Raw genomic sequence first — 15870 nt, forward strand, 5'->3', positions numbered from 1 at the left:
TAACCGCCGGAGAATTTCAAGTGGTCTTCCGAGATTGACACGACTCCATCCAGCCAGCAGGAGGGCAGGGCTGGAAGGATGGATAAATCTAGGATCTGAATCCAGGGCCCTTAGGAGTGCCCTAAATCGAGGTGGGGCGACATCTGACAAGAAATTTGCTTGATGGTTTTGTGATCTCTTCGATTGATTCTTACGTGTATCGAATGCTTTCGCCCGACTGATTGTCATTGAAAAATCGCACCCTAAAATAATCGGAGACTATGTCACCAATGGCTTTGACTTTATCAACCACTCAATGGTAGAGTTATTTGTCTATTTAACCATATTCTACCTCCATAAAACTCATCACTAGGTCTTGGTTTCATAGACAAAATGACCCGTTGGGCTCGAGCTAAATTCTTTCGGACGCTTCTAGAGTACATCTCTGAATTGGGCTGATAATTAGATATTTTGGCGAAAGACTCGTTTTTATCCAACAGTAAGATGGACTAGATCCAGTGATAGAAGTTAATCCGTCGGGACGTTCAGCTACGGTTGTGCATTATATTGGATTCCAAATCAACTCATGGTGAAAGTCATTAATCTCTAGATCACATCTTCCTTGGTGCGTGCATGAAATATCCTGGAATTTTGTCACAACGAAAGTGCAAAAGCGTCTAACAATAGGTCTTGTGTTCAGGCTCAACTGATCCCTAGATTTCGAAGTTAATGGCTCAACTCCTTCGACGGACGGACGGACGGACTTCCTGAAGTCGCTTCTCGCTTATCGGATTGATTGCTCTTGTCGTTAAACTCAAGTCGCTCAACTTTGCTGGTTGAGGCCCATCTTTCATATTCGTGCCTACTACATAGGGTGATGGTTGAGGCAATTTTGAAAGAGTCAATCAGTCAGGTTATCGTCCTCTCTGTCATCACTTCGGGTTAAACGAGGTAACTAAGAAACAGGATTTAGATCGCAATTAAGTTCTGGTTGGACAGTTTTGTAGTTAAAATCATTAGCCCTCCTCCGACACTTCATCTCATTAGAATTTTAGATTGATCTACAAGTTAGACGCTTGGCGATTTACAAATGTAAACGAATGGCTCAAAAATGCATTAAAGTCACCAATCACTGATGGCGATGTTTTATCTTGGGTCCAATAATAAATTTGGCCCACCATATATCTACTGGCCAGGTGAGTTGGCACGTTCTGTCTCCTCTAGTACGTAGATGTCCAAAAAAACCGTTCGCGGGCCATTCATGATTCGTTACCAAAGAGATGTAGCACAAATTTGGCACGGTTTCAAATTGATCTCTCCTGCCTAGGACAAGCCAGGGACAGGATAAGCTCACGTTATCATTTTTTGCTGCGCTTTAACGCGTGGAGGGTGAAGGTTGGATCCAGTCGTTGAATTGGATCAATAACTACCAATGGATTTGCTGCCTGGGCGATTGAGCTCGGGTCGAGTTTGGGCCCAAATTCGACCCTCATTCAGAGCTGGCTTCAACAAGACAAACTCTTCTCGGCAGGTCACTGAATGGTTAAAATCCGATTCTCTTTGGCATGGTTCATAAATCATAAGCTTTGTTTGCCTCTTTCAGCCGTTTTTAATCTGTTACGGGACCCAAAATAATCCCGGTCGGTTGGCTCAACACCACCCTGGAACCCGCTCCTTGAGCAGTAGCACTTGGAAGTACGTACGTTTAGAATTTATTAGCACAAAAGAGGGGGTCAGATCAATTGCAAGGGGTTACACGCAATTCTAGCCATATCATCACCTCGAATACTGAGGACAATAATGGGGCCGCTAACAACGACTCCATCCAAGAGATCCGGAACAAGAATGTGGCCAGTTCCATTTTCCAAATGTACAAGAACAAAGGGTCCAACACCATTAACATCAGCACTCTATTTCGGGTAGGGATCGACTGGAAGACATGTCATTTCTAATGGTTATCCTCGTTGTAATGCTTGTGCTCAACTTCGATCCAGGAAGTCGAAAAGACGGGCATTCGTCGAACCGACAAGAGATTAGGAGAGTTCCTCAAGGCGGTCACGGAATATCATCATCGTGCCGGACCAGAGGGTACCATCCGGGAGAACATCAATGTTGACTTTGAATCTTTCGCCAAGTACGTAAATCCATTCTGATCTTGTGACTCATGTAAATCATGTGATTCCTACTGTATGTACGTCTTCATTATCGTCTTAGGTTATCCGAAGAGAACATCGTGTTCTTGGCGGAGATTTTCCGAAATGAGCTCGTTGTACCTGAATTTTTCACATTCGCCGACACCATAGAAGGCATTTTCAATCGATGCAAAGAAAACCGCGGAGGAATGGTAGGAGACGATTCAATGGCACCTACCGTTACACATTGTGATCGGATCGTTCTTATTTTTAAATGGATTAATATATTCCTCTAGAATGCCACCTACATCCCGCAGTTAGCCCATTATGACCCAGATATTTGGGCATGTTCCGTCTGCACTGTAGATGGTCAAAGGCTCTCTTTGGGCAACGTTGATCAAAGTTTTACTATCCAATCGTGCAGGTAAGCGATTCAGTCTAACAAATGCTTCTCATGCATCGATGCAATACTTCAAAAACGGCATAAGCATTTTTATTCAGCAAGCCTTTCACTTATGCCATTTGTCTGAATGAGTTGGGTCCGGAAATGGTGCACAAATATGTTAGTCACGAGCCCAGTGGACGGAATTTCAACGAGATCTGCTTGGATGCCCGCGGTAAGCTCAACCTAACCCTTTGCCTTTACCACACACGGGAGTGGTGACCAAAAGAATTAAACAACAGGGCATTTTGTTGACTCTTTTGAACAGACAAACCTCACAACCCCATGCTGAACTCCGGGGCCATAATGATTTCTTCCCTATGCTTATCGCTTCTGCACCCTGCGATGAAGCTGGCTGAGAAATTCGATTACATGCAAAACTACCTGCGCGTAAGTGGGTGGTACTTTTACCCTTGATCTTGATTCAGGCTAAAACAAATCGATTCTTCACCATTCTTCCTCAAATTTGATTTCTTGTCTCATTGCAGCGCATAGCCGGGGGCGAAAACATCGGATTCAATAACGCAGTGTTCTTATCCGAACGAGACACGGCAGATCGGAATTTTGCCATGGCCTATTTCATGAAGGAGCACCAATGTTTCCCCAGCAATTTCAATCTCCAACGAAGCATGGATCTTTATTTCCAAGTAAGTTGACCTGGAACTTGAAGTCTTGCACTTGATGAATGGTTCACAAAATAGGCTCTCCTCGTTATAGTTCTGTTCCCTGGAAGTGAACACAGAAAGTCTGGCCGTGATGGGAGCCACTCTGGCCAACGGCGGCCTTTGTCCCACCACGGGCGATAAAGTGCTGAACTCGTCGTGCGTCCGAGATGTGCTCTCGTTGATGTACAGCTGTGGCATGTACAATTACTCGGGACAGTTCGCCTTCAACGTTAGGTCCAACTACTCGTACAAATGAGGGAGAAGTCTACATTTAACCCTCTTTGATTCCCTCAGATCGGATTGCCAGCAAAATCTGGCGTGAGCGGTTCGCTCGTTTTAGTCATTCCCAATGTTATGGCCATAGCGTTGTGGTCTCCTCCGCTTGATAATGTGGGGAACTCCGTCCGCGGTTTACAGTTTTCTCAGGTCAGTCTACAGAACACGCATACGTATACAGGGTTGAACGATATCGACCAGAAATTGCTCACGGCTTGGGATTATTTCAAAGTACTGAAACTTCGTAAAATGTCAACTGATATGCTTGCCAACGAATCTTATATGGTTAAATTTAGATGCTCACCAAAATCACGTTACATATCGGCTCTGAAACCGACATGTAAGACAACGAAATGTTCAACTGACGGCCATCTATTTCACGAAAGCCATCCGCATTTCTGGTTCAATCAACTTCAACTTGTTTGACTCCAAGCTTTTGTAGATGTTAATAACAAATGAAGATCACAATTGATTCGTTTGAACTTATTTTATGGCTTACGACATCGGTATACATGATAAGTGATAACACCCATCTGTGTAATTGGTTTCTGTCTGAGAACCCACATTGAAGAGACTATACCTGGGATTACATTCCTTACAGCAGTTAATAAAGCTGGTGATCCCCCCTCCCGCAACAAAAAAAGCTTAAAGCGATGGCTGAGGTCTTCATCTTATCAGTTATAACATTTTTAAGGTTTTATTATAACCCTCCTTCCCATTTAGGAGTTAGTGGAGACCTACAACTTCCACCGGTTCGATAATCTACGCTTTGCTGAGCGGAAGGTGGATCCTTGCAAAACTCGGTACACCAATCAAGCTTCATATGTGACCCTGCTATTTGCTGCAAACTCGGGTGATGTCACAGCTCTGAAAAGGTGAGCTCAAAACGCATACATTAAACGATGTATATTCGGTCATGCACATCTGATGGATGATTATGTTCAATATGTGCAAGGTATATATTGAGAAACAGGTAGGTCGGCAATGTAGTACCAATGTGGCTGCCCGCTACAGCCAGGTGTGCCGTCACTCCGCGCCTCAAGAGAGAGGAGAAGTGCATGACCAAGTACATAAAACACATGTCACAACTAGGCCTTTAACTCTTGAATATGTCACTTTTTAGAAACTTCAAGAAAACTTAAGCTGGTTAGTAATGTTAGGAGGCCAACCCTAACAACCCAAAGAGTTGGTTAAAAGAAAAACTTCACGTCTGCAAGGATTGAACAGACACATTAACTTTCTTCCATCAAATCAACCTTAATAATGACTTATTTTGACAGTCAATGCTCAAAACTCTTGAATCGGTAGTCTTGAAAATGAAAGAGCACAAACATTGCTCTACTCTAACAAAGCAACAAATACTTGCACTCTGTCTGGCAAATCCTTGTCATTTATTCAAATTTAAGGGAAAAAGTGCCATTAGCAATATAATTCGTAATGAAGTCATATTTTGCAGTTCTTTTTACTTTGGCAAGTTCCTAGACTTAATGTTGTTGGGTTTATAGGTTGAAACATCGTAAAATAATAGTATTAGACCATAGACTTGCCAAAACCATCACAACATTTTTTGACTTTATTGCATAATCATAAAAAAATACTTTGCTTAAAATGGCCTATGATATCATGGATGAGAATACGGATTTGCTGTTTGAGGTGGGTGCATTCCCTCCAAACAACATATTTCATGGAACATATTATAAAGTTAAACTTATACTTGACAATCAAATTGACTATGACAGACATAAAATTGGTAATCTTTTTGGCCCTCTCATGGCAAATCAAATCTTCATAATTAGTAACTTTTCAGACCACATTCATCAAAATTGATGTCATTACTTAAAACACCTGTATCATTAGACTAGGCGTCTTGGGGACATCTAACCCTCTGGGGACATCATGACATCATACACGGACTGAAATCACGAAAAAGCGCGCGAAATTCAAACAGAGAGCTGGTTGACCCTCCCCCCCCCTGATTATATGTATTAGTAAGTTGGGGAACTGCTATCAACTAAAGCCTTTTTGACAACTTGGCGGGGAAATCTCAAATTACCAAGGTTTCTGAAGCAATTCTACCTTCCTGCGCTACACCAAATGTGGTTTACGTTCTGCACTTCAGAGAGCGCTTTGTGAGTTAGCTTCTACCAAATATAGGGCCGATTTTGTAAAAAGAGCCAAAACAAGTTAAAAGGCGTTTTTTTTAAGATTTAACTTTTTTGTCGAATTGTATCAAGTTAGATGTAAGGGCCAAGAAAAAAAGCAATATCGAAAGAGGGCCCTTATTTCTAACGTCAGACAGTCCAAACAAAATGGGGAAGATGCACGGTAGATTACTAAATAATCTACTCCACGGACTTCTAGAAATATGGACTGCGAACGAGCTTCCCGGCAAATCGGCCTGCTCTTGGTCATAACCACTCTCAGCCACTTTTCGAATTAAAGTAATAATAAAATAAGAAACGTTGATCCCTTCAATTAACGGTAGGTCAATTTTATATCATTTACATGCAAAGTCATGTTGTCAAAAGCTTATGTAGCTGACCAAGAGAAGGCCAAAAATTCAAATTTTATGTAGTGTTTACTACATAACTTTGAACATGTCTCCTGAGTTTCCTAAGCATAGATTTAGGCTCAAACTTGGCTGAGTTCATCTATTCAACAAGACCTTGTGGTCGTATCAAGTGCTTATTTGGAATAAGATGAGTGATTTAGGAGATAGGATATTTTTGCTTCCGTTTGCAGTCCATATCTCTAGAAGTCCGTGGCTACTCGTAGCATGCCACGAATGTAGTTTCGTAACAAGGGCAGTAATCAAATGTAAGATTTTGATAGAATTAGCCAAAAACAACTCAAACACATTATTTGATAAAAAAAAAAACATCATCCTAATCCGCCCTATATGTGTTAGAGGCTAAGTCACAAAGCGCCCCCGACGTGCAAAACGTAAACCATATTTCGTGTAAAGTTCTTTTAATTCTCCTCCGCCTTCTCTCCTTGCGGGCAAACAAACGTAAATGGACGAGAACGCGCTCTAAGATGCCTGATTGAACAAGGTATTTTTCGCTGAACATCTTATTGTTGATACATTCCAACTTAAAAAGTAAAATTATCAACACTTTTGACCTCTAAATTGAAATAAACAAGGAGCAATTTATTGTATACTTGTAGCATACCCGCAACTTTTAGAGATCGTCTTTTTTTTATTAAATTGTCCTAAAAAACTAAATTTACTTCTAGATATAGCGATGCGTTAAAAGTTGCTTACTAAAAATTTGTGAAGGAGTGCCTTTTTGTAATTCTATTTTGTTCGAAATGATGATTGCAAAAGTGTCCATTATACAGTTTACAACCTCCTTTAAAATGATTATTTACATGTCTTAATTGTTCGGAATTTTACCCATAGAGGATTTGAAAGGTCTCCAAGATGAGTTGCAGGGTTATTCATTGTAGCGCAATACTTCATCAATGCATTTTTCATCAAATAAACCTTTGATGAAATCTGGCATCTTAAAGCTTGTTCTCTCGTTTCTACGTTTGTTTGTCCGCACCTAGACGAAGCAGAGGACATTGTCTCCCTCAATGAAAAGGACTATTGCAGAAAGCCTATTTTTCCAATGATAGCTTGAATAGGTTGATACAATCTTTCGAACGATTGGGTTTCAATAGGAGCATGTAAAAATCGATTTTTACCATTGGCCACTCGTTCAATCCAATCCGCAGAAAAATTCAAAAGCTCCATAAATGGCTTTATCAGGACTCTTCCCCTATTATGCTATCCTTCTCAATCAATCAATTCATGGTAAATGCTTCCATTTTTCACCTGCACCCATGAATTTATTCGTAACCATGATGCAAAAAGTGCTACATGGGTTAAAAATAATAATAATAATAATAATTACTATAATTTGCTAAAATTGATGGATGAAGCCGCCTGTTCTTTCAATGTCCTGTTGTCTAACAATTTTTCGAGTATTTCTGACTTCAGACTTGTCATGTCATTTCGAGCTTCTATGCAGGAGGCGCTCATTGATGAATGTAGCAAGAATATTAACCAAAAGCTGGCCTTGAACTAACGAAGAAGTAGCTCTTATTCCGACTAAATCAAAGTCGTTCGTTAAGGTATGGTTCTGATTTGATTTGTTTTTAAATTTACAACGGATGAAACATTGTATTTGCAACGTGAACAAGAGCATCACAATGATAGCACGATTATTCAACCCGAGCGGACTTTTACCCGCTATCGAGTAAGACTTCAACTTCTTTTAGACACTATCTACAAGGCATTGATCTCAATTTGGGCGATTATGATGGGCGCACTGCTCTGCATGTGGCCGCAGCGGAGGGCCAATTTGAATGCGTCAAATTTCTTCTCGAAACCACGGGAATCAAGGCCATGCCCAAAGACAGGTAAGGGAAACGTATATTACGGTCAAGTACAGACGCAAAAAGGACGAGATCAAACACAAGTTTGATTTTACTCAAAGAAAGATGCCAAAGTTGTTGATGAATCATAATCAACCCATTCATTAAAGAAAGGAGTTATTCCACAAATCGATTATCCGTGGGTTCGTCAAAGCTTTGAATCTTGTACACATTTTGTGGGCTTATTGTTTCTCGAAAGTCAGTGCAAGGGTTCGTGGACGAAAACAATTGGCAGAGGGGTATAAAAGTTTCCAATCCAAGTATTTTTGCTCTCGAGAACATTATCAAATATTTAGAGGTGATCACTTACAACGCCTAACAAAGTTACTCTAAATGACCATCCTCATTGGAAACGGTTGTTTTGGTCCTACCCCATCAAATTTTGCGGACGATAATAAGAGAATATGAATGATTGCAGTTCTTGTGCGTTTCATTTGATCTCAAATGAATAGTATGACGCATAAGTGTACAATGATCCAAAATGATGACTGTTATATCTGTATATGATCTGTTTTGCTTTAGATGGGGATTTACACCTCTGGAGGAAGCGATTCGATTTGGTCACGAAAAAGTGGCCAAATACATCCAAGAGCACATGTCACTGACAGGGGATTGATGAGGTGGGGGATCGGTCAACTGGTTTGAACACTACCATCTATGCGGTTCCTAGACGTGGAAAGGCAATCATTTGAGCGAAGCCGACACTTCCTCTACTGACATGAAGACTTCAAAATCTTTCCCATCTCTGAAATAACAAAGCCCCTTGGATGTTGATTTGTTTGTTAAATTGCAAAACCAATATGAAGTTGAAAGTTATTCTTACGTTTGAAAGGCAGCTTGAATGCTCTTGGCTTTGCTGGGGTGGCAAACAATGACCATGCGCGTATCGTTTCCAGATAACAAAGGTGTCACGTATAAACGGCTCACTCGACGAAGGTCGGATTCATTGGCCTTTAGGATGCGATCAATCAGATTTCTAAAGGAAAGATGAAAAGCGAGTTTTAAGGGAATCAGTGGCGTGTAGTATATATGAAGTGTACTCACTTTTGATGATCATCCGCTAGACCACGAATGGTTCTTTTAATTTGTTCGACAATACATCCTTGTACGTTTTCCTCTGCCTCCAGCAGACTAAAGGTTAATGAGCTTTTGGCCGACTCGATCTCCTGTTCGTTGTATTCGAATTGGTCAGAGAGAGACCCCATCTGCAAAATCCACAGGAGATGGTCATTTTTCACTCACGCGGGGAGACACGGTCGACAAGTACTAAATCTCACAATGATTTCCTTTGTAGCTTGGTAAGCCTGATGAGGATGACTGGTTTTGAACAAGGCCAGTTGAAGAAAGCCCTTTGAGGCATTTGCGTCCATCGAGTAACTGTACGACAAGCCTTGTCCTCTAAGTTTACGCCACAAAGGTCCCTAGGATCAATAAATGGAGCTCGAATCATTGGTAGGCAAAGGTAAAGCAGGATCTACTCGTACCTCTAACTGACAAAAGTACTGTAGATAAAGTAAGAGCACCGCATAATCTGGATGGTCGGGATCTGTGAGGGAGGCCACGTTCTGGATCAAGTAGCTGGATTCAACGGATCCAATGCCTACAATCATATGACGACTTTCGACTTGCCGATCTTGAAAATCGCTCCCAAATGAGATCCTGGAAACGAGTACAGACGCAGAAATATAGACGAGGGTAAGCGAGACGTAGTTCCGTCCATCAATGAGACTGACTTGTTTTCGTTGGTCCTGCTAGAAGTTTTGGACAATTTATCGACTAGATCCCACGGGACCTGAACACGGTCGAAATCCGCGGCAATGAAGAGAGCCATACTTCTTGGGAGTTCACTTTGAATGTACTCCAAGCTATCCAGAACAGGATGCTGTTTCGGTTGTTTTGGGTTGACGGAGGATTGCGGTCGAGTTTTCGAACCAGATGTAAGGCTCTTCCTGGTGTACTTTAAGGTTCCTTCTTGTTGGAAGATGGAAGATAATACTTTGTTGCTATCGGCATTCATCGATAACAAGTTGTTGATGGTCTTGGCAATAAAATTGCCCTCCCTTTTGAATTCAGACACGCTGTTTTCCATCTTAGTCGCCACTGTTCGGACACGTTCAACGGTGAATTGAACATTATGGAGGAACCGATGGAGCCAATCGAAGCCTTTTTGGATCTGCAGATAATTAATCAATGTAAACAAGTCCTCGACGTTACTTGCAGATCAACCTGACCGCGCGTAAGGTTACATGAACAACGGACAATTTATTTACTTACCTTACTGGGCTCAATTTGGACCGAGATGACGACATATCGAGAGCTTGGTCCGGCTTGAAAGCGACTTCCGTGCAATCCAACACTACATCCAATGTAAATTGTGTCTTCGTTCATCTTTTGAATTACCTCCTCAAAGGGCAAGACTTGGCCATCGATTTCCATTGAGGACTCGGACAATAGTTCGCTATACAATGACAAATACTTTCGGACATCCTGCAAAAAGGTATTCAGCTCTTCTCTGAATATATTGCAAGCTAATAACATATTACGAAAATCGATGCATTAAGTCGTACCTTATGAAGGTGCTCGGTGTCTAAGAACGCAAGCAAATGCACAAAGTTTGTATTTGCATGAATCATGTGATCATTCGGACCCACTTGGGGTAGTGATTGATTCCGGAAACTTGAGCTGAAGTTGGCTAATGGGTTCCAATATTCCAATTGATGGAATTGTATCGGATCTACTGATGGAACGGGAAATGCGTCCAAGATCTCCACAGGAACGTCAACGTCATTCTCGGCCATGGCATTTTCGACTTCCTTGGCTAAGGCTTTTAAGCCGTCATCTCCCAATTGGTTCACCCGCTGTTTGATTCGATCAGATTCTTCATTAGCCAAATCCGTTTGCAATTGGACGCTGGGTCGACCTATCACCACGGCTTTGGGCTTACGGTGAATGTCACTCAGCAGATCAAGCCAGAACTCATGTGTCTCCTCAGAGAGTCTCCGATAAGCTTGTAAAGCGTTGGCTCTTTCTTTGAACTGAAAAATTACGAATGACGTGGGAAAATTGAAAGCATAGCTTGGGAGTTCTGAACTAAAATTCCATCGTTCGCATACATCTTGCTCCGAGGTTCCATAAAGATATTGAGAGATAGCCAATTGGGCAATGAGGTCGTGCGGGCCGTGCTCACGCTCTCCAAGTTCTCGGAGAATACGCTGCTCAATGAGGGTTTTCATTCGGTGCAAGTCCACTCCACTGTCCAGCACCTGGTCAAGAGTCTGGGCCGTCACGGGTTGAATTTGATGGACGTCACCCAAGGGCACATTGTCGAAGGATAAAAACACAGTGCAATCGCGATTCTCGATCATATGATAGGACACATCGCTGGCCAAAGGATGGTCCGCTTCCACGAAGGCCGCTTGAAACGGACTTATGGGCGAGTCTGTTAAATACTCCATCATCATGATGGTGGCAAAGAGCACGTAGAGATGGGTAGTGCCATTTGGACCCCGCCATCCCAGGTAAACCAAGCCGTCGAGTTCGTCGTCGTTTGGATAGAGAATCTCTTGCACAAAATCCGCTTCGAATGCGGGCACCGGATTCTGCCACGGTCGGAGGAATGGAGCCAGAGGTTCTGGCGTCATGAAATATAAAGGAAAGCTTAAATATGGCGGGCAGGCTTCGGTAAACCATTCACCATTGAGTGTCCTACAATACGCCTTACCCTGGCTACGTTTCTCGAGAATCTTGTCCTCGATGGGGGCCAGGGCAGCGAAAACACGCTCATCCGAGACTTGACCCGTGATGACGAGACACAAGTTCTCGGCGCGATAGAAGGCTCGATGGTAAGCCTGCACCTTGGCGTGGGACGTGCTATCCCGCAAGTTTTGGAGTCGACCGCCCGTCTGGGATTTGTAGCCGCAGTGCCCGGGATAGAGTGCTTGTAGAAGGGCCCTTTGGACGCGCTCTTCAGCCGTGTTCTCACGCCCTTGCATCTCGCAGTACACCACGCCGGCGTCTTGTCCTTGCCCATTGACATGATGCACTTCCGTGAGATAGCCCGCTTCAGTCAGAGTGGGAAAAAGAATGTGGTCCATGTACACGCCCAACATATTCAAGAAGCCTTCCGAACCGGCCGTGGTCATGGTGTAACTAGACAAGAACGAACGGCGTAAGTCTGGGTGCATTAATGTCTTCTATCTTGCCCGGAGCTGTGGCTGAAGTCTTTAATCTTCCATCTGATTTCCTGCCTCAGACCCTCCTCACTCATTTACTGATTCTTGTCATGTGTACTCACTCACCAGGTATGGTCGGTATCGGTCCAAGCATTGGTGCCCGAGCTCAAACAACGGTTGGCAATCAGATCCAACACGCCCTGTTCAGGAAAAAAAAAATTGCATGAAAAATCAAACCGGCTTATCATCAGCATTATCATTTCATTATGATTATAATTCATCCATCATCAATAAACAAAGCATCTCGGGCGGGACCTCGAGGACCTCAGAGAGCTCAGGATCCGCTGGCAAGCATGGATGAATGAATGAATGAATGAGTGAATGAATGGAGTCAAGAGCACCTTGAAAGGCCAATCTTGGCTGCCCAAAAAGATGAGATGCTCGAGTGTGTGCGGCAATCCGTCGTCGTCATGGGCTTCCGTGGCTGAAACAAGGTCAAGGCGTCAAGGGCCCTTCTCTGAGATATTCTAGGAGTAGCGCTTGCCTGCTTGTTCGCTCACCTAGACAGAAGTATCCATTGACGAGTGGGCCGGCCACATCCCCCCGGATCAGGGTCAAGCCCGATCGGTTCGACCGGTATTGGCGCAACTTCAAACGGGACCCGCCTTCCCAATCTTGGTGGAACACCAGATCCCAGCCAGTGGAACAACTCATCATCCTACAAGCATGTATGATGCCTCTATGTATGTGATTCGTTCAAGTTTAACCAACCAATCGATGATCCATGAATTCATTTACCGGCAATTTACTATCTTTCTTAGACTTTAGGCAAGAGCTCAGCTGGCTAGCTAGCTAGCTTGCTGGGCAGCGCACCGAGCAAGCAGTACTTGACGTTTTGTTCGTTTTGGTCCGTCATCCAACCAGGCCATAGATAATGAAATATATAGATCGCTTCTATTCTTCTAATAATTTAGAAATATTAGTAATAACTAAGGTCATCAAAATTATGCAAAAAAGTAACTCAAGATGCAAATAAGGATGAAATTAAGCTTCAAAGATGTTTGATATTCTAAGCAAGTTTTTCAGGTGGACACAAACATTCTTGTAACATTGTGCTCTGATTCCAGTGGATCAGCATCTGAACAGAAATCTAGAGGCTCGACAGAAATCCGAGACTCACTCAACTTCCATAACAATCATTGGTGTTAATGTTGTTAATACAACAGGTCTGACTTGTCCGTCTGTCCCCCAGACCGAGTAAAGATGCTTGATTAATCTATTTTAAGCGTCTTTACGGTCATAACCCCCAAGTAATTGAAAGCCAGTAGGGGCACTTCAAGTTTGGATGGCTGGTGTCCGGGTGTCTGGAATAGGTGGGGGATCATTGCATGGAAGCCAAATTTAAGTCCCTTTCGGAGATCATTAGGTTTTAGACTAAAAGAAACCTACTTGTTATTATTAGAAATCGACTTCAGCCAATGCCATGCTTTGAAAGTACTCAATGGGTAGCTGTTTATGGGGTTTTGTTTGATGAAATATGCTCATTCAATATTTCCAGTGTGAGATATAGTCGACATGCACCATAGAAAAGGTTTTTTTCCATGGGTACTCGGCAACTTTTCTGAAGCAGCATATTGCGTTCTTCTAAATATTTAATACCATTTGAAAACCCAATCTATTCTACGGATCCACCTGATTGCCAACTGAGTGAAGGTCTTGCCCGCATTTCAGAACACAGATGAGTTCATGACGTAGGATAGCACTTCATTGTAGTTGCTTGTTTAGAGAGTGACAGTTGAACCAAAGGGTGGGTAACAGCTCGGACAACCCTAACAGCCCTTCCGGGGTTGATGTGTTGATTACCGATTGGCTTGACTGTCAACCGCCATTTGTCTTCGTTGAGGGTCAATTCCATAGTTTTTGATACGCTCATCTGGCAAATATAATGTCTTAGCATCATGGCTAACTTGAAGCTGAACTTCATCACATGATGACTACCATCCTCATGTGCTCTCATTCACTCCATGAACAAGTTTGGCATCAAGCAAGCTGCATATTTTGTAAATGGAAAACTTCTTTTCCTAAGAGTCAAGCCGTTTATGACGCTGACATATCTTGAAAATGAAGGAAATGTCCGTTCTGATGGTTCCGAGTGTTCCGAGCTTCAAAATCTTGCACTCAAACTCCTAAATGATGACAAACAGCTGACGTTAATCCAAACTCCAAAGCGTCTGTCCGTCTGTCCGTCTGACCTAGAGTCCCCTAGAGTGCGGACCGTCTGATCCAAGGAGACACAGGGGTTTGGAGATGCAAGAGACTTCATCCAGTTCAGGCCCCGCCTCGCCTTCACCTGGGCCCTTGCCCGAGACTCTGCCTCCACCGGATGTGAGCGTGGCTGACGTGTTGGCCTGCGACTATGTGTGTTGGTACCCGGCCTTTGAGAAAGTGGCGTTGCCCAGCCTGATCTTGCCCCTGCCTGCCCCGGTCTTGGCCTACCTCCGCGATTCGGCCAGCTTGGTTGTGCCCCAAGAGTGTCAGGCCGAGATGAATCACTCTCACCACGATCGGCTCTCGGAAGATGAAGAGGAGGGCCATGAGTCCCTAGGGGCGGGTGACGCCCCTGGGTCGCCTTGGTCTTCGTCCGAGGATGTGAGTGCCACATGTCCCACCTTTCCTGACTTCACCCGCCAGATTCGCACTAGTTTGACGCGTTTGGGCGGGAACGCCTTCTGCAAATTGAACTGGAGTGCCCCTCGGGATGCCACGTGGTTGGCCTTGGGCCATTCGTTACGCTGCCATCAAGCTTCGCAGATCTATTTGCTCCTCAAAGGATCGGATTTGGTCGGCCACGACCTCCACCGACCCTTTGAACAATGCTCGGAGCCTCCCGAGCCACACATACGCGTGCCGTATTCGTTGATCCTCAAACCGTGGCTAGATATTAACCCCGGACACGAATTCCGTGCCTTTGTCCGCCATGGCCGCCTCGTGGGCGTGTCCCAACGTGATGTGTCCACATTTTTTGATCATTTACTCGCGGATCGAGTCAACATCTTGGGTGATATCCGTTCGTTCTTCGGTGAATACATTCAGTCGCGCTTTCACTTGGCCCACTACACTTTTGACGTGGTTCGATCGACCAAAGATCGAGTCCAACTGGTCGATTTCGCGCCATGGGGTGGGGTAACCGACCCGCTACTCTTCGATTGGCACGAACTCGCAAATCTATCGCCTGATTCCGAGACTCTTTGCCGGTTCATCCCCACTGCTGCCGGAATTCAGCCCAACGGACTTCGGCAGTATTCTCTTCCGCGAGACATGGTGGATCTGGCCACGGGTCAAGACCCACTCAAATTGATGGATTTTCTTCAACTTCAAACGCGGACCGATCGTCCGGGCACACCCGACGACGAGCAAGGCTGATTGCGCCCCATCTGGCCTAGAATGGAAGGAATTATTCCCTTGGGCTGATCATCGATTGTGGAGAAAGAGCCAGAAAAAGGCCCAAGTTTTGGTGAGGGGGTCAAGTCTCTCATCGACTCGGTCAGTTCAAGAGTTAGCGTAATTATCGGAACTTTTGTTCACAACGTTCAAAATGCCCAATGAGGATGAGGAAGGTTTTATATTCTCTCCTGTAAACCATTGATCTGCTTTACCATCTGGATAAACTATGATGGTGGGATGTTTACTGATGAAATCCATTTCATTTTGATGTTGCATGACACATGTACATAAAACCATGACCTTTTATTTTTTGGCTACATATATTTTGGTGTATACCA

General features: G+C 43.7%; 3 protein-coding genes across 4 annotated transcripts; 2 read left to right on the top strand and 1 right to left on the bottom strand.

Annotated features, from left to right (window-relative positions):
* Positions 1–1316: 1316 nt before the first annotated feature.
* On the top strand, positions 1317–8738 carry LOC131889032 (glutaminase kidney isoform, mitochondrial-like). The gene is made up of 14 exons (XM_059238022.1): positions 1317–1510; positions 1583–1674; positions 1748–1898; positions 1974–2113; positions 2194–2323; positions 2408–2535; positions 2613–2728; positions 2822–2943; positions 3042–3200; positions 3271–3447; positions 3513–3644; positions 4218–4369; positions 7761–7901; positions 8439–8738. Exons 1-14 carry the CDS (start codon positions 1412–1414, stop codon positions 8530–8532), a joined length of 1833 nt encoding a protein of 610 aa, XP_059094005.1. The 5' UTR covers positions 1317–1411; the 3' UTR covers positions 8533–8738.
* Positions 8329–13016, bottom strand: LOC131889027 (uncharacterized protein C05D11.1-like). Of its 2 annotated transcripts, XM_059238012.1 has the most exons (14): positions 12887–13016; positions 12649–12806; positions 12490–12572; positions 12215–12288; positions 11638–12065; positions 11030–11547; positions 10484–10951; positions 10191–10403; positions 9650–10089; positions 9401–9575; positions 9194–9337; positions 8961–9121; positions 8740–8892; positions 8329–8661 (listed from the first exon to the last, which is right to left on the bottom strand). In XM_059238012.1, exons 2-14 carry the CDS (start codon positions 12803–12805, stop codon positions 8601–8603), a joined length of 3075 nt encoding a protein of 1024 aa, XP_059093995.1. In that variant the 5' UTR covers position 12806; positions 12887–13016; the 3' UTR covers positions 8329–8600. The 2 variants fall into 2 exon arrangements, with proteins under 2 accessions (XP_059093995.1, XP_059093996.1); XM_059238013.1 differs by lacking the exon at positions 12887–13016 and having other exon boundaries at positions 12649–12868.
* A 750-nt stretch (positions 13017–13766) lies between these two features.
* Positions 13767–15838, top strand: LOC131889040 (cell division cycle protein 123 homolog). Its single transcript, XM_059238029.1, has one exon. The coding sequence runs from the start codon at positions 14396–14398 to the stop codon at positions 15509–15511; it is 1116 nt and encodes a 371-aa protein (XP_059094012.1). The 5' UTR covers positions 13767–14395; the 3' UTR covers positions 15512–15838.
* The last annotated feature ends 32 nt before the right edge of the window (positions 15839–15870 follow it).

The sequence above is a fragment of the Tigriopus californicus genome, chromosome 10 (genome assembly GCF_007210705.1).
Source record: "Tigriopus californicus strain San Diego chromosome 10, Tcal_SD_v2.1, whole genome shotgun sequence".
In the NCBI taxonomy this organism is placed as follows: Eukaryota; Metazoa; Arthropoda; class Copepoda; order Harpacticoida; family Harpacticidae; genus Tigriopus; species Tigriopus californicus.

Bases quoted from the DNA above. Each gene is read 5' to 3' on its own strand.
- LOC131889040 (XM_059238029.1), top strand. From the start codon at position 14,396: ATGCAAGAGACTTCATCCAGTTCAGGCCCCGCCTCGCCTTCACCTGGG.
- LOC131889032 (XM_059238022.1), top strand. From the start codon at position 1,412: ATGGATTTGCTGCCTGGGCGATTGAGCTCGGGTCGAGTTTGGGCCCAA. The intron at 1,899-1,973 runs GTAGGGATCGAC...ACTTCGATCCAG, and splicing joins ACATCAGCACTCTATTTCGG to GAAGTCGAAAAGACGGGCAT. The intron at 3,448-3,512 runs GTTAGGTCCAAC...TGATTCCCTCAG, and splicing joins CGGGACAGTTCGCCTTCAAC to ATCGGATTGCCAGCAAAATC.
- LOC131889027 (XM_059238012.1), bottom strand. From the start codon at position 12,805: ATGATGAGTTGTTCCACTGGCTGGGATCTGGTGTTCCACCAAGATTGG. The intron at 9,576-9,649 runs GTCAGTCTCATT...ACTCGTTTCCAG, and splicing joins AGCAGGACCAACGAAAACAA to GATCTCATTTGGGAGCGATT. The intron at 9,122-9,193 runs GTGAGATTTAGT...TGGATTTTGCAG, and splicing joins AAGCTACAAAGGAAATCATT to ATGGGGTCTCTCTCTGACCA.